This window comes from Cydia amplana, chromosome 2 (assembly GCF_948474715.1).
Source record: "Cydia amplana chromosome 2, ilCydAmpl1.1, whole genome shotgun sequence".
NCBI classification, from domain to species: domain Eukaryota; kingdom Metazoa; phylum Arthropoda; class Insecta; order Lepidoptera; family Tortricidae; genus Cydia; species Cydia amplana.
In genome coordinates, this window is record NC_086070.1 from 16471564 (window position 1) to 16495138 (window position 23575).

The 23575-nt window shown below is 38.9% G+C and overlaps 3 protein-coding genes across 3 annotated transcripts; 2 read left to right on the plus strand and 1 right to left on the minus strand.

Moving 5' to 3' along the window:
- Positions 1-981: 981 nt before the first annotated feature.
- LOC134659114 (pre-mRNA-splicing factor 18) lies at positions 982-7295 on the plus strand. Its single transcript, XM_063514728.1, has 7 exons — positions 982-1117; positions 1785-1917; positions 2106-2281; positions 2360-2440; positions 3538-3672; positions 6318-6530; positions 7031-7295. The coding sequence occupies exons 1-7, from the start codon at positions 1055-1057 to the stop codon at positions 7271-7273; spliced, it is 1044 nt and encodes a 347-aa protein (XP_063370798.1). The 5' UTR covers positions 982-1054; the 3' UTR covers positions 7274-7295.
- A 3186-nt stretch (positions 7296-10481) lies between these two features.
- LOC134662170 (stimulator of interferon genes protein-like) lies at positions 10482-14884 on the plus strand. The gene is made up of 8 exons (XM_063518438.1): positions 10482-10645; positions 10844-10894; positions 11059-11294; positions 11441-11532; positions 11836-12001; positions 12965-13133; positions 14128-14241; positions 14754-14884. The coding sequence occupies exons 1-8, from the start codon at positions 10570-10572 to the stop codon at positions 14843-14845; spliced, it is 996 nt and encodes a 331-aa protein (XP_063374508.1). The 5' UTR covers positions 10482-10569; the 3' UTR covers positions 14846-14884.
- A 2461-nt stretch (positions 14885-17345) lies between these two features.
- LOC134662171 (mitochondrial transcription rescue factor 1) lies at positions 17346-23575 on the minus strand. The gene is made up of 4 exons (XM_063518439.1): positions 23289-23575; positions 22962-23104; positions 17644-17716; positions 17346-17551 (listed from the first exon to the last, which is right to left on the minus strand). Exons 1-4 carry the CDS (start codon positions 23487-23489, stop codon positions 17354-17356), a joined length of 615 nt encoding a protein of 204 aa, XP_063374509.1. The 5' UTR covers positions 23490-23575; the 3' UTR covers positions 17346-17353.

Genomic DNA, 23575 nt, shown 5'->3' on the forward strand with positions numbered 1-23575 from the left:
CTCAATGTAAATTTTCTCAGAGCTTTCTTCTGCAGAAAGTATGTACCATATTTACTGCAGAGGCATATGCAGTCTATCAGGCCCTTCTGCGAATTGGTAATGTAAATAATTGTAAATATTTTCTAATAATAAGTGATTCTTTAAGTTTGCTTCAAGGTTTGGAACATTTGAAAATTCATTTTAAAACTAATTTTATTTTATATGCGATTAAAGAATTGTTATTTAAGTGTCATCTTAAAGGAGTAGAAGTTTCATTTATGTGGGTTCCTTCTCACAAAGGAATCACTGGCAATGAAACAGCAGACAATGTTGCCTTCAAAGGCATAAATGCACTCGACGTTAGCGAGGCAATGTATATTCCTATGTCCGATTACTTGTCTTGTATAAATCTATCTGTAAATATGTTATGGGAACAAATGTGGAGTACAGATCAAGACCAAGGAAAAGGAAGATGGTACGGAAGCATTCAGGAAAATCTGCCTACAAGACCATGGTATAATAACCTGCAAAAAGCCAGTCGAGATTTTATCACTACTATAAACCGGTTGCGCTACGGACACAATGCTGCACCATCACACCTTGCCAGACTTGGATTGATACAAAACAATATCTGTACTTTCTGTGAAGCTGAAGAAGGAACCGTTAACCACCTTATATTTAAGTGTCAGAAGTTTCTTATTGACAGATTAGTGCTTGCCAGTGAACTAAATGAAGTGTTTAAAAATAATAGTGATTTTTCCTCCCGCCCGCCGCCGCTTAATAATCTACTAAAAGACAGTCAAACATATCAACCAATATACAAATACATTAAAAACACAGTGTTAAAACTTTAATAGTAGTGCAGTGTAATTAAAATAAAGACTTGGCTTAAAGGTCTCGTAACCAGGCCATAAAATCCAAAAAAAAAAAAAAAAAAAAATGGAGCCTGGAGCGTACGTTTGGTGCATTTATTTTGTATAATTGTTTTAATTTCCAATTCGTTTCCTTATATTAATATTCGTTCTTTATTCAATAAGATTCAGTCAAAACGTAGGTACGTTAGGTGCTCAAATCTATGGATATCTTAAAAGCAGAAATTGCCAAGAAACGGAAGCTTCTCGAGGAAAAGAATGTTTTGGTAAGTTCTAACACAACAATAATAGTGTCTGTGCGGAAAGAGAAGAGTCATGGAATGTATGGGGTCCAATACAATCCATTAGAGATGTACCGACTATGGTTCTGGCCGACTAGCCGACTAATCGGCGCTCGGATGGCCGATTAGTCGGCCGACTAGTCGGCTAGTCGGCCAAGTTCCTATCGTTACTTCCCGATAAAGATTACATTCGTATGGCAACAGTAGTAGCTTTATTCAAGTTCGGATGCATTAGAGAAACAATTTTTTTGCTCCTTGCTTGTCGCGCTTTCAATATCAACTGAAAGATGTTCAGTGCTACTGCGACGATACACCTACATAATTACATATACATGAATTTAATATGAACTCAAGCACACTTTGTACCCTAAATACGTATTTGAGTAAAATGGGCATGTAACATTTGATTAATATTGGCTATGTATTTTATTTATGTCCTGCTTTCTGTATTTAATAATAGGCCGACTAATCGGCTTTTTTTGCCGACTAGTCGCCGACTAATCGCCGACTACAAATGTGGCCGGATAGTCGGCTTTCCCGACTAGTCGGCGACTAGTTGGTACATCCCTACAATCCACGACTCTTCTCTTTCCACACAGACTATAAACAACCTAGTAAATCGCGCCTAACCACTCAATATTTCATTTCATAGAATGCAAACAAAAAGTATTTCAAAAGAGGAGACCTTCTGGCAAAAGAACAAGAGGAATATTTCAAGAAATATGGCCAGTCAAGTAAAGAGGCTGAGGAAGAGAAGCGGGACACAGAAGAAAAGCGGGAAAAAGGTACCTATATATTAGAACCGTGGTGGACATTTAGATACACAGTACCTATAAAAGCCATGTATCTATTACATAAGGCATGTATCAAGGTGTAAGAATGGTAATGTATAATTAAAATGATTAGTAGTTGTGTTTTAGCATTTTGAATGAAGCAATCCATTATTACAATATTTCTGTATGCAACATTTCAGCTAAAAGACAAGAAAGCAATGAGTCAGAGCAAACAGAAAGTGCACCGCTACCAAGGTTAGAGGTTATAAAACGGTTGAGAGAGAGGGGCCACCCAATACTATTGTATGGTGAAAGTGAAGTACAAGCATTCAGAAGATTACGACGGATTGAAATACAAGAACCTGAAGCCAACAGGGTATGTGCCAAAATAACTGATTTTTACATATTTTTGAGTAAAAAAAACGAATGATATGAATTGTTGTTTTGTTTTTAGGGCTTTAGAAATGATTTTCAAGAAGCTATGGACAAAGTGGATGAAGCGTACCTTAATGAAATACTAGCCCTTGGAACACAAGTAAGTTTTGTTTTTTAGGGTTCCGTACCCAAAGGGTAAAAACGGGACCCTATTACTAAGACTCCGCTGTCCGTCCGTCCGTCCGTCTGTCACCAGGCTGTATCTCACGAACCGTGATAGACAGTTGAAATTTTCACAGATGATGTATTTCTGTTGCTGCTATAACAACAAATACTAAAAACAGAATAAAATAAAGATACCTTTAAACGAGCAATTCTTGTTTATTAATTTATTTATATGTATATATATTTCAGGGATCTCGGAAACGGCTCTAACGATTTTAATTAAATTTGCTATATGGGGGTTTTGGGGGGCGAAAAATCGATCTAGCTAGGTTTCATCTCTGGGAAAACGCGCATTTTTGAGTTTTTGTATGTTTTCCGAGCAAAGCTCGGTCGCCCAGATATTAAAGATTTAAGTGGGGCTCCCATACAACAAACGTGATTTTTGACCGAAGTTAAGCAACGTCGGGCGGGGTCAGTACTTGGATGGGTGACCGTTTTTTTGCTTGTTTTGCTCTATTTTTAGTTGATGGTGCGGAACCCTCCGTGCGCAAGTCCGACTCGCACTTGGCCGGTTTTTTTAGTACTACATTTACATGTTTCAGGTCAGGCCCTATTATGTCATAGCATGCATGGATGTTGCGATATTAACACATCATTATTTTGAGGCAAATTTTATCAGCCCTGTCACAATGCTTAGGGTCGGTTGTACCAAACTGTTAAAGAGTTCGCTCAATTTTATTGTATGGAGAGTTTCATAGCAAACCGCCATGGTGCGCCAGGTGCCTTTGACCAGTTTGTCAAGTACGGATGGTGCACCGGGCCCTTCATCTAGGTCTATCTGCATCAAATTGCAAATATTACTTTGTTTTTCATTAAAGATATATCATGAATATATGATGATGAGAAAATGGGAAAGCTCTACAGATCAATTTTTACTTTTTACACAAAGTAGTGACCCTGCCTATGAAGGCAATGGTCCCCGGGATCAAATTCTAAGGGCATTTAATTGTGTGATGACCATGGATATTTAATAATTCTCTTGCTTTGTTTTACCAGATGTTGCACGTTATTATAATCTGCTGTTGTTTTTAGAGTGATACTGAAAAGTCATTAAAAGAAGATGCCTTAGATGATTCTGTCACATATGAGTTTATCCAAGAAATGGCCAAAACTATGGGTCAAGGTGACAGGAACTATGATATGAATGTTATCATGACACTGCTACAGGTAAAAATATACCTTTTAAATATTAATTTTGTATAAGTATATAATAACTAGTGTCCGACCGAAACATGTTTTTTTGCCGAAACCGAAACCGAATGTTCGGTTTTGGCTCTAGTTTCGGCCGAAACCGAAACCGAAACCGAAACTTTTGAAGACTTGTTAAAATCGTTGAAAAATGTCATAAAACCGCTTTTAAACTCATATTAAGGGGCTGTCAACACCCAATGTCCTTGAAATTGATGTTACTTAAGGGGCTCCGCCACACCAATGACCTTCGATCGGAATCCCTTAGTTTTCTTATGTTTTTTGTAGCTTAGGTATCATATTAACAGCAACGGCTTTAAGCAATATAGTATTCCATATTTACTTCAAAGTTCATTGTCTTCGAGATATTTGGCATCAAAGTTGAACAATTTAAGGCCAAAAAACTGGTTTTCTGGCTAAAACTTTTGTGTTAATTCGTTTAAAATTAAAACCCCAGACACGTTTTACGACACGTCATAGACGAACTCAAATACATAATATATCCTTCACAGCAATCTAGATACGAAAAAAGTGTTCTTTTAGACAATGTTTAAAAAAATCATAAAATAATATGAATTTCTTTCAAAATCCGGTAGACAATAATGGAGATAAAGATTGAAAGACCGATAGTCGTTTGTCTTATAAAAATCTATCTGTAGTGCAAAAGTAGGAGTAGGAGTACGATTCAAAACTTGTCAAAAATCGATGAAAACCGCAGGTAGCCCCTTTTAAGAAAAACTATTTGATTTAGTAAAGCAAAAAATATATTCATACCTATGTTAATATTTATTATATTATTTTAAGACCATGGCCGCACTCGATACATGACTGAACGACATCGGCTCGATAGAAAATAATTGCAAAGATTGGTCTTAAAACCATTAAAAGGTTCTAATGTCTTTATAAATTTCTTGACTTATGTCTCTGAAATTAAAATCAATTTGTCAAAACATTTACTTATACAGGTAAACCGCTAACGCAGCGTACTACGTAGGCGAACAACACGCGAACGCGAAGCGAAGCGACGCGGCGCGGGGTGAATCAATCCTTTGATACCTATAGAAGTGTCCTACGTGGGCGATCTCGTTGCGAACGCGAACGCCTTGGACCCGCCGCGCCGCGTCGCGTTCGCGAGTTGATCGCTTACGTTAAGACGTAGCGTAACGAGTAATATTACACAAATAATCCATATTTATTTTTATTTCAATAGTTTTCTTATTATTCCCTTGAGCGCTGGTGGCCTAGCGGTGAGTAAGAGCGTGCGACTTTCAATCCAAAGGTCGCAGGTACAAACACTACAAACCCCGGCTCGTACCAATGAGTTTTTCGGAACTTATGTACGAAATATCATTTGATATTTACCATTGAGGAAGCCGGACTAGCCCGATAAAGCCTAGTTTACCCTCTAAATTGGAAGGTCAGTCTGATAGCATGGCAGTCGCTTTCGTAAAAACTAGTGCCGACGCCAATTGAGATTAGTTGTCAAGTGGACCCCATGCTCCCATGAGTAACATGCGACAGTGCTATCTCATTTACTACTATACAATTAGCAGTGTTGGCCGAAAGTTAATGCAAATTGAAAATGCTGGCCATTAACCATTATAAATTGAATCGTAAACTATAATCGTCCGATACGGTTTAAGGTTCAATTTATAATGGTTAATGGCCAACATTTTCAATTCGCATTAACTTTCGGCCAACACTGACAATTAGACAGTGTGTGCGTTTTAGGTATTGACAGCCTCTTAAGACTGCGTCGACCGTTCAGTGGCCCCATCATTAGTGGAATTGTGTTTAATAATAAACCGATTAATTTCTGTATTACATCAGTATATGTATTAATATTGTTGTCCTACTTGTTCCACGACTTTTGGTCTTTGTCACATAGTTTAGTTTCATAGAACGAAGTACCATTGCGAATGTTTCGGCCCGGCCGAAAGGTTCGGCCGTTTTTTGGCCGAAACCGAAACTACGGCCGAAACATGATTTTTTGGCCGAAACTGGCCGAAACCGAAACCGAACCTTCGGTCGGACACTAATAATAACATAACTTCATATGGAAAAGACCAACATATTAAATGTATTGCTGGGAAGACCGTCATAGCGCAAGAACTCCCGCATTTGTATACATATGTCGCTTAGACACAGTCAGAAAGGAAGAGCTTCACTCCTACTAGTTCTGCTCAACCAATCTTCTGTAAGTGTAGTGCGTGTACAGTCAGCAGCAATAGTTGCTAAGCGGGCGAGGTGTTCAAAATTACCTTATTATTATTATTATTAAAGCTTTATTTATTCCATAAATTTTTTAACAGCGCTTTTACCTTAACGCGCTCTTATTCACTTAACAATAAAGTCGCGTCAATATAATTTTGAACACCTCGCCCACTTAGCAACTATTGCTGCTGACTGTACAAACGCAAGAGTCAGAAGACTTAGAAGCGACGAAAGAGCTTGTAGACCTGCTTACCTTATACTCCTTATAGATAGTCCTCTCCACATTTACCTTAAATGACAACAACTTTTAAGCTTAACTAATTCTCTAGTCACCAACTCACCATAAACAACTAGACTGTTTAGTTGATGATTATCTACTGTAACGTATTTCAAAGTGCTTTTTATTTCAGTTTCTTTTAACAATGTGGGGGCAACAACTCAATTCTGCAACTGCAGCTGAGAAAAATACAGTAAAGCATAAAATGACTCGGGCAACATACACTCAAACACAGGTGTACCTTAAGCCCCTCATGAGGAAACTCAAAAAGAAAAATTTACCAGAAGACATTTGTGACAGTCTCATGGAAATCACTAAGTGTTTATTGGAGAGAAATTACCTAATGGTATGTATCCTGTTCATATTTTTTCTGATTACATAAATGTGAAGTTCTGAGGTATATAAAAAACCGCGGGTGCATAATGTATGTATGATACAGGAATGCTCTGCTCGCGCACTGCACACATGTTGCTTATCGCATACTACTAAGCCACTATAGTATTTCAAACACAAAGGGTAGGCTGACAGGTGTCATTTCAATACAATAAATGCTACAGTATACACCTAATTGGTGATATATTAGAGTCGGACCAATAAAAGTCTGCAGCAGATTTGATAGCCCACGCAGTGCAAGTGTCATTTATACGTCATAATTTCATAAAAGTTTGACGTTTAAAATAACACTTGCACTGCGTGGGCTATCAAATCCGCTGCAGACTTTTCTTGGTCTGACTCTAGTACCTACCTACTGCTACCTGATCAGTTAGGATGCAAACAGGAAGAAATACTGTACTAAATCAGGATAGCCCTAAAATGTATGATTGACACTTACTCCCCTTTTTCTAGGCAAGTGACGCATACCTCCAGATGGCGATTGGTAATGCTCCATGGCCCATCGGCGTGACTATGGTCGGTATTCACGCTCGTACAGGACGAGAGAAGATTTTCTCCAAGAATGTGGCTCACGTCATGAACGACGAAACTCAACGAAAATACATCCAAGCCCTCAAAAGACTCATGACTAAATGCCAAGAATATTTTCCGACTGATCCTTCTAGATGCGTTGAGTATACCACAACAGTACAATAAATATCTATCTGTTGGGAAAATATGACGCGACTTTTATTATTCCCTCCCTATACCTATATTTATCTATAACGTGATAACTGTATATTTTGTATGAAAGATATGTTCAATTCTTCAGTATGCTTAACACGAGTCCAGCACGGCTAGCACATGATTACCCGCGGGATAGCTCGCGCCGCGAGAGACGGCAGTCGCCCGTCACAAATTTCTATCTCTATCTGTCAATTCCTCGATTTTGGCAGCACGAGTTCGCACATCGAGAAAAGAGTTCCACGAGAGAGAGCCATCCCGCGCGCGACTTAGCCAATGTGGCCATTTATACATGGAACAAACTTTTCATTCGTGGCAACACTGAATCGGTAAAATAATAATCGGATAAGTAATGAATAGTCAGCCTTAGAAACGGAGCGTCCCTAGTCACGATAACTTTGTCTCTTTCTCGCAGTATGAAGAATAAGAAATAGCAAATATTATTTTTAAGTCGAAAATGTCAGTGTCAATACTGTCAATCAAAATTTGATTCGCTTTGTCGTTACAAGTTGGGATATATTATTATAATTATCTAAAGATTACCTACCTAATCATTAAAATACAACTCCTTACGAATAATTGGCGTTTTGTTAAAAGTTTTGGCTAACAAAATACCATCTTTACGAAGAAGTCAAGTTGTAAGTACGTACACAATTCAATCTTCATAAAGCTCTTTTCCGTTGTCTTTTGCAAAAAAATTACATTCCTTTTAAATCTTATTTACAGACTAAATATCTTATGCTAATCCCCGACATATCTCCCTTATGGCTTCGAAGATAGATTGAATGATAATCATGCACAAGCCTGTCATCAAACACGGAGGTATTCTCTACACCTAAGCATGCTGCTGCTAACCGCAGCCCTCCTGCCATCACGGAGGACATAGAAGGGCTCAAGTTGGGAACCTACTCCGTGCAAGGACAGTCGAGTGTTGATAACACTTCTCAAATAATGTGACTTTTAAATAAATACTACCAAAAACTTTAAATGATTTTATTTACTTTGACCTTTTTGAGATAGGTACTCAGATTTAAGTACGATTCGTCGGAGTCGGAGCGCATTTCACATTTGTATGCCCAAAGCCGCTCGGATGGCTCCGGACGGATTCTATCGCTTCTGCCACACATTATGTAATAGGTACACTGAAAAAGCACTCCGGCGCGGCCCAACTCTAGCCGGTCGGTGGGAATCGTAACTTAAGGATTAGGCTAGTACCAACTCGTACACTACAAAGTAAGTATTACGGCTGTGGTCTTCTGTGAGGTGGAGGTTGAGTTGAGCTGCCAGATTCATTATTTGCATTCTTTGTGGAATGATGTTTCACAAAATTTCGTCTAAATCGGTTCGGCGGATTAAGCGTCAAGAGGTAGCATATAGTCAGCAGCAATAGTTGCTAAGCGGGCGAGGTGTTCAAAATTACCTTGACGCGCTCTTATTCTCTTAACAATAAAGTCGCGTCAAGATCATTTTGAACACCTCGCCCGCTTAGCAACTATTGCTGCTGACTGTACATAGGTACATATTTACTTTTGCATTTACTTATTATAAGTAAGGTTGATCGCAATATTCAGGTCGGGATTGTGTTGTTTATATCCCGCAATGAATGGAAACACCTAAGGAGCGACATAATATAGGTTGTCAACAATAATTGCATGTAAAAATACGCGTGTAAGTAAATATAACGGGTTAGCACTGATTGATAGCACGTAATTGTTTCGCGGATTAGCAATGTACTATTTTTGTATCAATTATTTATGTTTCTATTAATTATCCCCCAGTCAATTCGCCACCAAAGGTTTGCTTTGTTGATGAGGTCGTGGTCGTACAATCTTAGGCTTAGATTTTTTTCTGTCGGATTTTCGTTTAACTTAAGAGAACAAACAAGTCATTGTGAAAAAATATAATCATTTTGATATTAATGGCATGATCATGAAACTCAAGATTCAAATTATACTTAAACAAAAAAGTGTTGTAGTATGAAATAAATATAAAATATGGAAAATTATCTTTCTTTTAGAACAAAAGTCAACAAAACTTCGACCAAATGCGCTTGTCGCGACCCTCTAGCCTCGAAGACAATTTCTCTCATTTTGACGTTCAAACGCGGGACATTTTGTCTCCCATAGTACACTCGTGCTACGATTTTTGAGAGTATCCCGCGTGGAACTGTCAAACGACAAAATTATGTCGCTTTGACATTTGTCCGCGAGACAGCGGGTTGTCGCGCGGTTCTTATGCTACCGATTCGCGAGAGAGCTCTATGTCGCGGCATTTTCTCGCCTGTCGACTGTCGCGCCCATCATGTGCTAGCCGTGCAGCGCGATAGTATTTCGCGCGAACCGCGGACTACCAGTCTTTTTACAACTATTTTCATTGGAAAGTGACGGGCAGCCTACCTCGCCTAGGTACAATACAATGAAGCATATTGAATGAAGCCCAGCCCACGTTGGCATATGGTCAAGTCATTGGACTCACACCATTGAGTCAACGCCTCACACATTACTATTTCTTACCGTTGTTCATGACCTCATATCTTGAGCTCCCTCCACACTCATGCGTGAATCGCGGGCGTCGCGAAGCCGCGAACGCGAGTGTGGAGTCCAGTGGAGTCGATTTCGCAGAGCTGCTATCTTGACTCGCGTTCGCGGCTTCCCGCACGAGTGTAGAGGGGGCTTTGCGCGGGTTTTATGCGCCATGTGCAAAAGAATGAATTATTATGTATAGCCGTATCAAAGAGTAGTATAATATATATAAGCCGTATCCAGACGAGCTGGGCAAATCAACCGATTTGATTAGGAAGATAATTGGCGCCAATCTCATCTAGCGTCCACACGCACACAATTTAATCACCAATTTGCATTCCATAGATTATAAACTTCGAAAATTGGCATTTTGTGTTCGCATCTGCTGATTTGATCGGGGAATCAAATTGGCGTTTGCGTCCGCAGCCGCACGGCTTGATTCGATCGGACAATTTCATCAGATTGGCGAAAAATTGTCTCGTCTGGACTCCACCTACCAGTAGCATGTACAACCGGTAAATGAAACGGTAAGCACCACAACTTTGATGACAACCCTAGGTTGGACTTGTCAGTGTCAACAATCATGTGTCAATTTAGATGTAAACAAAAAAAAAATATTTTATACGAATCATTTTTGGTTTGGAAGCCATGCCATCCAGTTACGCGTTGTTAATAATTTTATAAATAAAACATCGGCGAGCATAACTATTTATAGCATTCATGAAATGAGACTGAATTGCATGATAAATGATGAAGGGGATGGAACTGGAACGTATTTTAGGCGGCCAGATTTTATGTCTTGGCTGCTTCATTCTAGGATATCGTAAGTTTTATTATTATTATAGTAAATGAGCCGTTTTTTGATACCAAATTATAACACTTTCCTGACTGCATATTGAGACCAAACTTTATCATACAAAATTTCCAGGTACTCAGTGTCTAGTTCCTAGAATTACTATACTTTATTTAGTATTGGATGGCATTGCAGACATGTGCTATTCTAACTTGGTATATGTTTTAGACTCCGGCAATATGGATTCTCATCTAGCTCAGAAATATTTACAAATAATAGGTGAGTGTTTTAATATGTATGCTATAGATATAAGGTATTTATCTATGGACTAATAGTTGCCTGAATATAAAAGATTTTCATTTCATTTAATATCTCGTAATTTATTTTTATGAATACCTAATTAATTGATATCCTGAAATATTCATAAACATTATAATTTGCAGCTTCCATAATAGCCAAACTACTAGCAAGCCAGGGCTTTGAACTAGCCTGTATTGCCATTTGTAGTGCAGTAAAGCATAAGAAGCTGCCTGTGTTCAAGCTAAAGGACAAGTACAAACTCTCCTTGTATGTGCTGCTGTTGACTACACCACTCGCCATGTCCTGTGGCCACTCATTACTAAGAGAAGAGTTTCTGATGTTATGGGTTGCTTATGCTCTAGTCAGATATTTACAATTGGTAAGATATGTGGATAAACATCAATTAAATGGAGGCCTGTAAATGATTTATCTTTCTGTTAGCTATCTTAATCTCATAAATCTTATGTAAATCTATCCAGTATCTAGATAATCTTATAATTTGTAAACATAATGAATATGTTCCAGAAGTGCCAACCGGCAACAATAACATATGGTGAGGCACTGGCATGCAGCTTCGCAGAAGGCTACCTGTTCCAAGTGATTCCTCCTGGTGGCGAGTGGGTGAGCTCTTATTGCCGCTTTGCATGCGCGGTTGATGCATTGTTTGTTCTTTGCCCATTTATTAAAGTTGAATCAAATGCCTATTGCAATGGGAACAATGGATCTATTCACAATGTTTTTTGATTTAAACATTAAAGTTTTACCAAGTGATCATCAGTTAAAAAAATTGCTTCTTGTTGGCAATTGGGTGATTCCATGTTACTCCTTACTTATTTGTGCAATGACCCATGCTTCTACATGGGAATTAAAGCTGTAGCACGTCTTATTGAGAAAATATCTTAGTATAGTTTTGTCATCAGCTACGAGGGTTTGGTGGAAGCTATAAGGGCTGCTGCGATGTCCCGGCGCGCGGTGTTCCCAGTGCGGCGGCTGTTTGTGGTGTTCCCGCGCTCCCTGCACTGTCCGCGCAGCCTCGAAACCTTCAACAAGAACGATGAACGCCTGCCGCGCTTGGAGCAATGCACTGTGAGTAGCAAGTTGCAGAACATTCTCTAAAATGCAGAAACATACTCGGAAATTTTACATAAGAATTTGAAGCAATTTTCCATTCAGAAAGAAGCTTGAGGGATTTTTTCATAAGTTTTATTAAGCATATTATATATCAGTATCACATATCAATTAGACAGGCACAGGAAATATCTATTAAAGCCTGTATATATTAAGGTCTTTGTGTTTTGATTGCTAAATTTAAATTTCTGAGAACCTTTTCTATAGAAATTTCGCAACTTCGGAATCTTCTCGTTGGTACAATGCTAGCTGTGAGTCACACGGCCGACCATCACCCATAACAGTTTATTTTTAGCACATTTATAATGAACTTCGCCTGTAACTAAGTACCAAGCTAGCTAACAATGTATCTTGCAAGTCGATTTTAACCTACTTCTATTATGAGCCGTATCGATTTGAAACTTTGCATGTAACATCATGACAATCAATACAATAATGATATGGCATAATGAATATGGAACTCTTCGGTGTCTACCTGTAGACCCCTTGAGATTGGACTCATGTGATTTGTTTCGACGAGTCCGATTCTTTGGGGTCATCAAATACAGTCAGCAATAGTTAGTAAGTGTGTTATTTATTAAAAATATTTTTTGCCAGAATCTTGTTTCACTTTGCCTCATGCAGAAAAGCGATTCCTACAAAGTTAGAAGATACAGTCTGAGTACGGACTCTATGGCCGAGCTGAAGAAGCAAAAGTGTGTACGTGCACCGAGCAGTGATGTTATGTTAAGTGGCATCTCCTATCATATATATTGTGTGCTGTTAATGTTCATGTTATAGATGGTCCAGCAGATCTTGTCAGTAGAAAAAGGCGGCAAATTTGAAAAATGTAGGCGAGAAGGGATATCGTCCCATAGAAAATTTGAATTTCGCGCTTTTTACTGATAAGATTTGCTTGACCAGCTATATTATTGTTTGCAGAGCCTCCCTGATATAAGTCGCGACGTGGCGGGCGTGTGTAACCGCGTGTACCGCAACACGGTGTACAAGATCCGGCGGTACCCGACCGACCCGCGGCCGGTGCACGTGGTCTGCGCCACTCCCATCAACACGCTGTGGATGGTGCTGCAGAAGCGAGCCGTTTACACGCGTAAGTGCACACATAGTGAACTAAGCTTCGTCATGCCTCTTTTTATTCTGCCGTGCTAACAACAAATGCAGTAGGTAATCACATTCGGAAAGTCATGCAATTGTTTATCTTGCTATCTTTGAATAAATTCTTTATTTTTAAACGCTGAATTTCGTGCACGTACTGCACAAGCAGAGCAGTTTAAATATATTATATTATTTCTTTTAGGTACTAAAACAGGAATTTTAAAAATACATGCATACATGTAATAAAAATGCGTTATACCTATTTAGAAAAAATAACAAAGCATTGTAATAGGACAGTAATTATGCCCAAACCTACAGAAGTCGCGTAAATGACAAGACGTGGTCCAGAAACGAGGCGCCGGGATTGTTTTCGTCAGCAGGCGTCGTAAATCGAAGCGTCTTATAGGATCCAAGCTGATTCTACGGCGCCTTTGCAGCGACAATGTGTAGTAATGCCACTATAAAAGTCAATTTTCACAGAAATCGAACGCCTCCACACTCTGTCGCTTGCTAATTTGGCGCAGTTTGCTCGGCGAATAGACTCTTAGGTTCTCTTAGGTTCTTATCTTGCAGCCTGAATTCGAATTAAACTTGACATTGAAACTTCAAGCTTTTAATAAAATGATGGTTCCCGTACAGCCCATTTCGTTATCAGCTTCTCTAAGTCTACCTATCTATTTTCTTGCATTTTCGAGCGATAGAGACGGATAAGGAAATTTCGTTTTTTGCGATAGGCCCTTACCTACTCCCTTTAGGCACTATGCATGTTGCAATGCAACTGTAACCATGCGATAAAGGTTCTATGTGTTTGCCCTAAACGTGGTAACACTATCGCACCGCACCGCGACCTTGGTGCGTCGCACCCATAAGTGAGAGCGAGAAAGAAATATCTGTTTCTCGCTCTCACTTATAGGTGCGACGCACCAAGGTCGCGATGCGGTGCGATAGTGTGTTACCACTTTAATAACCGTCTGGTATCTGTCTTGCAGCGATGGCGAAGGCGGACGAGGAAGAAATCGCAGCGTCGTTCTGCGCCACGCTACCGAGCATCGTCCGCAATAGCCCAGAGCTGCGGGACAAGTGCCACCTGGTGTACTATGACGGTAAACATCACGATAGGCACACCCTGTATACCTACACAAGGGAGCCCGTTCCGAAAGCTTATAATTTCTGATACACGTGCTGCAGCGCTAAGCATAAGAGCAGTAACTCATTTTGAAATCTCTTTCAATTGTAGCACATATCGTACAAGTACAAGGTACAATTGAATAACATTTCAAAATGCGTTACTGCTCTTATGCTAAGCGCGGCAGCGTGGAAATCTCAACTTTACTTTTAATACTTTTTGCTGTCTTAAGCTTTCGTGAAACTGACCACAGAGATAGGTCCAAAAATATGTTCTCAACTCTAATAGCAAGTTCCGTACCGTGTAAACAACCGTAAAGTAGTGAAGTCAAATAATTGTGGCTTTCCATGTTAAAAAGTGCCTTAGTTACCAGATGATACCTGACATGGAAAATCACCATCAAAGATAGCCACTAGATTACGTTTTCAGGGACACAATTCTGGAACATTCAAGTCAATGGACTAAAAAATGTATTCTCCTTTTTTACAGACGCAAATCCTAATGCGAATTTAGCCGAAACACTGTTGGCGAAGATTCGGGAGATTGAGCCAAACTATGAGAACCTTTCCTGGGACCAGTGATAATATTATAAGCTAGGTAGCGATGCTAGTTGCCTACAAAATGTTATTTTTTGCCATCTCGTTAGACTCTCAAACCTATATTTTATAAGTCATGACTCCATTCGTAATTGTACAACATAATAGTACTAAGTAATTAAATAATTTGTTATGTTTAATAACTTACATGTCTGGTTTAACTGTAAATGTAAGTTAATCAATAAATAAATAAACAATAAATAAACAATAAAATATTTGATACTGATGTACATTAAGATTACAATTTTAATCCAGGCGTATCCTTAGCATTAGATAACGCTAGCGTTCGGCGTTAAAAAAAACGAGCTGTTAGTATAGGAGCTTAGTCAACAAATTGACAAACCTTAAGTGTAAGGCCTGAGTGGACGCTCGAGTTGGGTGTGCAGCGGGGCGGGGCGTGCGGCGTGCATGTCAAACAAATGCAAACGTATAGGAGCGGCCTTAGTGCACGCTGCTCAAATTACTCCTGACCCCGACGCCACGCTGCACGCCCCGTCGCACGCTCCGCTTCGAGCGTCTACTCAGGCCTTACACTTTACACTAAGTGTAAGTGTAAGGTCTGAGTACTCTGAGTGGACTCTCGAAGCGGAGCGTTCGGCGGGGCGTGCAGCGTGGCGTCGGGCTCACAAGTGATTTGAGCAGCGTGCACTAAGGCCGCTTCTATACGTTTGCATTTGTTTAACATGCACGCCGCACGCCCAACTCGAGCGTCCACTCAGGCCTTACACTAAACACTAACCTAGGTATAGGGAGCGTGCTCAAACTGTAGAGGGCGTTATTTAATTGTTAATACATATGTATTTCATTTCAAGAATCGAGAGCCACCTGAAGATTAATTTGTAAATGACCTCCAACAATTCCGGCGTGACATTGACCGTGTTGAGACTAGAGTATTTCAGTATTTATATATTATTATTATAATAATACTGATAATATGATAATTGATAATGTCATATAATATTACAATGAAATGAAGAAATTACGATAAATGCGCAAAATTAAGCGCGTTTCGGTCCCAGACTCGGTTCGTGTCATCAAGTTCGTGTCACCAATTTCTTGTTTATCCGACTGGAGTATGAATTGATGACGGTAAAATGAGCGAAGCAAAAGATAAATCATAAATTACAGACTTTTCTTTCGCTCCAAATCAAAACCGGACTGGCAAAGCAAACCCCTTTGTTTGATGAAACATTTCGATAGGATCACTCTATGAAATGGTTGCCCAAAATTATAATATTGTGACGGTCTACGTCTACACATTGGATGCGGATCCGCGCGCCGCTCTAGTGTGCGAGCGAGACATTGTTAATCACTACACTTTATAAAACAAAGTCCCCCGCCGCGTCTGTCTGTTTCTGTGTATGTGTTCGCGATAAACTCAAAAACTACTGAACTGATTTTTATGCGGTTTTCACCTATCAATAGAGTGATTCTTGAGGAAGGTTTAAGTGTAGTCGCCAGTCGTTAATATACGTACATAGCAATAAAGTTACAAAATATTGACAGTCAGTCACAGCTCTCTGAGTTATGATCTCTTTGTCTGATAATGATAAAGAAAAAATCTACAGTGTTTTTTTTTAAGTCCGTTAATTTCAAGGGTACATTCCTGAGCTTAAATTAAGTATTTTTTTTTTTCAAATAAACCGGTATTCTAATATCTAATTAACTCCATTTTGGAGATAATCAATTATTTTTTGTATCTGATAAGGCCTCTACGAGCGTGTACACTTAGCTTAGGGCCTAATATCCTATTTAGACGTTGATTAGTGTTTAGTATGAGCTAGATACACATTTGCTAACTTGCTACTAAACACAAGTAGGTACTACTATGGACTGTCATTGATATGTAATAGTTTTCAATCGTTTGGTAGATTTAAATATAATATCCATCCAATCCAACTAGGGAACAAATCAAATTATATTTTGAAATATTGATTGATTCAGATTCGATTCCCACCTCGGCCACCAGTGGACTTGGTCACTTTTTCTTTAGTGTATGGTCTCTTATTTCAGTTTATTATGTCCATGTTACAACAACGCTATTAATTACTTTTTACCAAAAATATAAAAAAAATATAACTATGCCCTTCACTGAAAGCCTTTCAGTTTCCTAAAATGTACTTAGCCATACCCGAAGTTAACAGAGTTTAAAACAACACCATTTACGTATTATGAAAGAGATAGGAATATGAATAATTATGTATTGAAAAACCACTATTTAGCCGAAACCTATTTATAATAATCATAATCGTAATGTGTATGTGGAAATGTACTAAGGCTGACAATTTTATTATTGCATTAAAAAAATTACAAAATAAATTCCATAAACTTCTTGCATCTTTGCATGCTAATTGCTATCATACAACAAGCTACATATATAGCTCCAGCTCAATAAATAGAAACTGATCATTAGCAACATAATTTATTTCCAGAGACTAGTAACCTAGTTTAGTTAAAGTAACAAGTATAAATATTTTATTTTACCTATATAATCTATTCTTCATTTGCAGAGCCTTTGTATGGATCAAGTTCATAATTCTCAATGAGCAATGTTTTAAATCTGCGTGCTGTGACCGCAATGGTTTCTTCTTTGGCAGCTAAATTCATCACTTCAATACGGGAAATGAATAAATGATCAGGATTCTTAGGGCTTACAGCCTTTATGATATCAATTTCATCTCCTATTTTTACCTAAAAAAATAGGAAATAATTAGTCTTAATACTTTTGTTGTATCTTCTACAAGATATAATAAATAATAAATGATTTAGTTTCAAATACTTACAGAAACACTTTTCTTTACTATCTTTTTTCCATTGACTCTAATTTTGCTTTCATAGAATAATTGCTCTATTTTACTGAAAAGAAAACATTATTTTTTTAAGATTAAAAGTTTTGTTTCCTTCATTCGAAGCTAATATGAAGTCAATGAAGTGTCCCTTAACCTGTCCTGTCCCAGACCTGACTTAAATGAAAGTTGCTATAGCCACTTGACCGTCCGACGATAGCATAGTATCCGAAAAAAATATGCTCTTAACCGTCCGTCAAACCTTACTATCTATTATATCGCGATATTATAGCCGAAATTCGGGAGAGCACATGTAATTGCGTACCTGACATATCCAGACTGGTTTTGTTGGGGTACCCCACAGAAGTACCCTCATATTTCAATACACTACATGCCTTCCCCTCGAGATAGTTCACTAAAACTAAGTTTCACTAATCACTGATAATTCACTAACACTAAGTTTCACTGTTTATTGGTAGTTCACTAACACTATTCAATTGTCTGTTACAAGGTCCTTACGCTCTATCATATTTATACTAAAACTAACTACTTAACGTCGTCTACGAGTCTTGGTTTGAATCTTCAGTCTGTTCATAATCAGATTCTGACAGACTCTCATAGGAATCTATGGCTAATCTCTTGGCTTCCATGTTTTGTGGTGATGAAGGTGATCTCACTCGTTTGTTGGTTGGCGGTATGCGTTCTTGGCTCTGATTAAACGTATAATCCTGAGGCCCAGAAATCCCTATGATATCAGCCCACTGTGAGGCCGGTGGAGTAGCATTTAGTTTGACATTAATATCTTCATCCTCATCACTATCTTCACATGGTTTACTTGCCTCCGTGTCATGTATAACTTCACGACCAGTATCTTCTGATGTATGCTGGCGGCTATCACTCGCCTCTCCCCCATGACCTTGTATCTGATTAATATGTCTTTTCATCAGCTTCCCGTTCCATCGTATTATATACCTACAAATGCCTTGTTTCTTCTCTATGACTCCTTTCAACCAGCGTGGTCCTGAACTGTAATTCCGGAAATACACAGTCTGTCCCATTTGAACTGAACGTACTACAGTGTTTTCATTCTCGTCACATATTTGCGTTTCCTCTTGGTTCTTAAATATGAGGGGATTAAGGTGGTCAAACTTTGTCCTGAAACGCCTACAATTTAAAAGTTCCGCCGGTGACTTGTCACTAGTACTATTGGGTGTAGTACGCAACCCATACAATATTGTAGGTAATTTTATGTTCCATGGAAGTGTGGACTGTTTCTTTAATTTATTCTTAACCGTTTGAACAGTCCTCTCGGCCTGTCCATTCGACGCCGGATGGTAAGGTGGTGTCAAGACTTGTCTTATTCCATTTGTTGATAGGAATTCTTTAAACTGATCTGAAATGAAACTTCTGCCATTATCACTGACCAAGGTGTCTGGTAACCCTTGTTCTGCAAATATGTCCCTTAAAACATTTATTAGTGTCCCTGAGCTCATATCAGGAACAATCTTTACTTCAGGCCATTTTGAATAAGCATCAATTAGGATGAGAAATGTTTTGCCTTGAAACGGCCCTGCATAATCAATATGTAACCGTGACCATGCCTTCTCCGGCCTTATCCACTTATGGCTCACTTGTGACGGCATATTTCTGTTTTCAGCACAAGTTTCGCACTTTTTTACCAAACTTTCAATTTCCTTGTCTATAGCTGGCCACCAAAAATAACTTCGTGCTATGGCTTTTGTTATCACTATCCCGTCATGATTTGCGTGTAATTCCTGTAGGATATACGGCCTCATTTTGTCCGGTATAATCACCCGATTACCCCACAGAATGCAATTTTTATATTCTGAAATTTCGTTGCGTTTCTGCCAGTACACCTTATATTCCACATCCACTTTGCTAGGCCACCCGTTTCGAATCCAGTATAATACCTTGCTTAGTGTATTATCTTTAGTTGTCAGTTTCGCCACTTCACTGGCTGACAGTTCCAGGTCTGATGGAGTTTCTTCTATGAGGAGGACTCCTAAGTATTCCTCTTCAGACGATTGGTCACGGGACGGCCATCTGCTTAACGCATCAGCGTTTCCTAGTTTTTTACCTTCCACATATTGTATGGAGTAATCATAGGAGTTTAATAATAAAGCCCAGCGGAGCATTCGTGGAGATATAACATTAGGAATGGGCTTTTTCGGTTCAAACAATCCCAACAATGGTTTATGATCGGTTCTGATCGTAATCTTCCGGCCACTAATAAACTGGTGGAATTTCTTAAGACCAAACACTATAGCTGCTGCCTCTTTATCTATCTGACCATAATTCCTCTCATGAACGTTCATGGTCCTTGAAGCAAACATTACTGGTCTGACAGATCCATCTTCCATGACGTGTTCCAAAACAGCGCCCAGGCCAAATTGTGACGCATCACATGACATAATTATCTCTTTATTCACATCGTAATGGACTAGAGTGTCAGTACCCGACAACATCTTGCGTAACTTCTCAAATGCCTTCTGATGTTGCATAGACCACTGCCATTTCACATCTTTATTTAACAACTTATACAACGGTTCAGCGATATTAGCTTTGTGTGGTAAAAACCGATCATAAAAATTAAGCAATCCTAAGAATGCCTGGAGCTCTTTTACATTACTTGGGGCCGGTGTACTCTCAATTGCATGTATTTTATCCTCACAAGGATGTATACCACATTCATCAATGAGAAATCCTAAAAATTTCACACTTCTTACTGCAAAATTACACTTTTCCTTGTTTACCCTTAGGCCAGCCTCTTGTAATTTCTTTAAGACCATTTCTAACCTGGAGTTATGCTCAGCGACGTCTGTGCCACTTACAACAATATCATCCAGTAATACAGCTATCCCTCTTATTCCTGTAAGCAAGGAAGACATTAGTCTTTGAAAGATGCCTGGGCACGCCTTGACTCCAAAAGCTAAACGTTTCATTTTGTAAAGGCCTTTTGGTGTGTTTATTGTTAACAGCTGTGCTGTTGCCTCGTCCACACTAACTTGAGTGTATGCCCTTTCTAAATCAATTTTGCTGAAAATTGTGCCACCTTGTATCGCTGTGAAAGCCTCATCTAAAGTAGGCAGAGGGTATGTATCAGTGTCGGTCACCATATTTACTGTAGACCTATAGTCACCACAAAGCCTTACATTGCCATTCGGTTTCAGAACTGGTACTATAGGGGTAGCCCACTCAGAGTGTGCAATTGGCTCCAAAACTCCTTCCTCTACTAGTCTGTCTATTTCCTTTATTACTCTCTCCCTCAAAGCAAAAGGAATGGGTCTACTTTTCAAAAATTTAGGTACCGCTCCTTCCCTCGGTGTAATTTTCACTAATGGGCCTTTATACTTTCCCAAACCTTCCTGGAAAACATCACTATATTTCTGTAGGAGCCCTTTAATTTCCTCACCGTTTATTTTCATATGCATTACTCCTTGAACCCGTATTCCAAATGGCTGGAACCAATTTCTCCCTAAGAGGCTGGGTCCATTACCTCTAGCTATATAGATCATGAGGTCATTTTGTAACCCTTTAAAAGATGCTCGCACTTCAGTTTTTCCTAATATCCTTAATTGGTTTTCTGTCCATGTAATTAATGCAACATCATCCTTCTCTAACATAGGTAATTTTCCTTTCCAAATGAGTCTGGCTGTCACTTCAGAAATTAGAGTAAATGCACATCCCGTGTCAACTTCCATGTCAATAATAGAATCATCAATTGATACCTTTACCATATAAGGGTCAACTTTATTTTCTCTCACATTGTTCACATTGGCATACAACCCATTACAATTTGATTTATGCCCACCATCCTGTTTATTTTTGGTAAGACACACTGCCTCAATGTGTCCCGTTCTGCCACATGCATTACACTTACTCCAACGGAATCTGCACTCCCCCCTATGCTGCCTACCACACCTGTAGCATGGTTTATTCTGTTTGTCAACCTTTTTGTTAGTGATCTTGTTTACTTCCATAGGTTCATCGACCTCCACATCTGGTTTTGATGGTCCTGGCACTACAATAATACTAGAATCAAATGTGGCACTCTCATGTGAAAATGCTATCTCAGCTGCTTGAGTAAATGTCAGCTTCTCACATTGTAACAGTTTCCTTTGAACCTCTTTGCTCCTAATACCACATACAAGCCGATCACGTAAAGTTCGCTCCAAGTCTGTGAAATTGCAATGAATACTCATTTTCCTTAAATTTGCCACATAATCTCTGACTTTCTCCCCCTCTTCTTGATTTCTTGAGTGAAATTTAAAAGATTCTACAATCTCATTAGGTGTGGGGTGGAAATGAGCCTTCAAAAGTTCCAAAATTTGTTTATAGGTTATGTTCGCTATAGTAGTTGGAGATGCCAAAGAAACTATTAAATCAAATAGTTGAGAGCCACATACCGCCAACAAATTCGCCTTTTTCTTATCTGCATCCACAATATCATTTGCACTTAAACAGAATTCAAACCTTGTAATGTAGTTTTCCCAGCACCCCTGACCCATATCAAATTCACCAAATTTAATACCCATTTTCTTGCACTTTGCACTCAAAACTTCACAAAACTCACTAACACAGCCGAATACACGCTTATACTACCGATTTGTCCCGTCGCCACTATTATATCGCGATATTATAGCCGAAATTCGGGAGAGCACATGTAATTGCGTACCTGACATATCCAGACTGGTTTTGTTGGGGTACCCCACAGAAGTACCCTCATATTTCAATACACTACACTATCCAAAGGGGTGGAAGAAAGAATTGATTTCAAAGCCATCTAAGGGAATATCTCGGCATTATTTACTAATTCTCTTGATGCAACAACGTAGCCTAACTAAATAGTTAGCTCTAAAAAAATATAGATGGCAGTGTACGTTAGGGTTTTGTAGAAAGTTGTGGATGCGCAGCGCGGGGCGGGCGACGCAAAAAAAACCCGGACAGTTGAGAGGAAAACAGTCTCGCGGGTCGGATGGTCAAGTGGACCTTTTCAACGCCAAGTCAAACACAAAAGCTGTCACTCAGACGCCACGTCACCAAAGTGTCAAAACTGAAATTGAACTTTATGCATATGCACCTAGGTCTATGTTGCTCTGTGGTCTATGACCGATTAATACGTCTGGCGTTGGACCTACGGTGTGTATATATGGTCATTGGCGTCCAAAAGGTTAATAATGTACATATGGCCCCATCCTTTTTGATCCAGATTTGAGCCTTTGGGAGAGGACAGATTAAAAGTTTAAGTACTGCGAAATGACAGGGTACAACAAATATTATTGCTACATACTCACTTTCTTGCGACCCCTAATGCTGTTTTTAGTATCAAATCAGCCCGTAATGATGTGGTGTTGAATTTCACTACTTTTGAATCTCTTGACAAAGATGGGTCATCATCAAATGTATCTCCTTCATCATCTGACTCCTCGGCCCTTTGCTACAATTAAATAACATTACGATAATGTCAAGTTACTATTATATTATCTTGTTTTCTTTATATTTAATCAATTTATTTTTAGGCAACCCAAACAAAAGGCCCGTAACCTGTAACCTGACTAACAAACATATAAGAATAATAAATTTTAAAACTAAAATAATATTGGCAACAACAATATACACACTTTTTTTGATTTATGTCGAATCGTATTATAAGGCGAATAGTATTTGAACTGAGTTGGTACTAACGAAGTTGTCACTATATATTTTGAACAGATAGTTGTACTTATGAATTTCTTTAAAACTTCCCGTCTTATAACATTCATTAATACAGGTTTTGCAACACAGCGCCATAAAGCATTCATGTTAGTTTTGTTCAAAAACATTGTGAACTTAATGTTACTACACAAGTTTCTTCCCAGCAGGGTTAGATTTAGTTTACTTTGCACTTGAATACAAAGATTTTCAATGC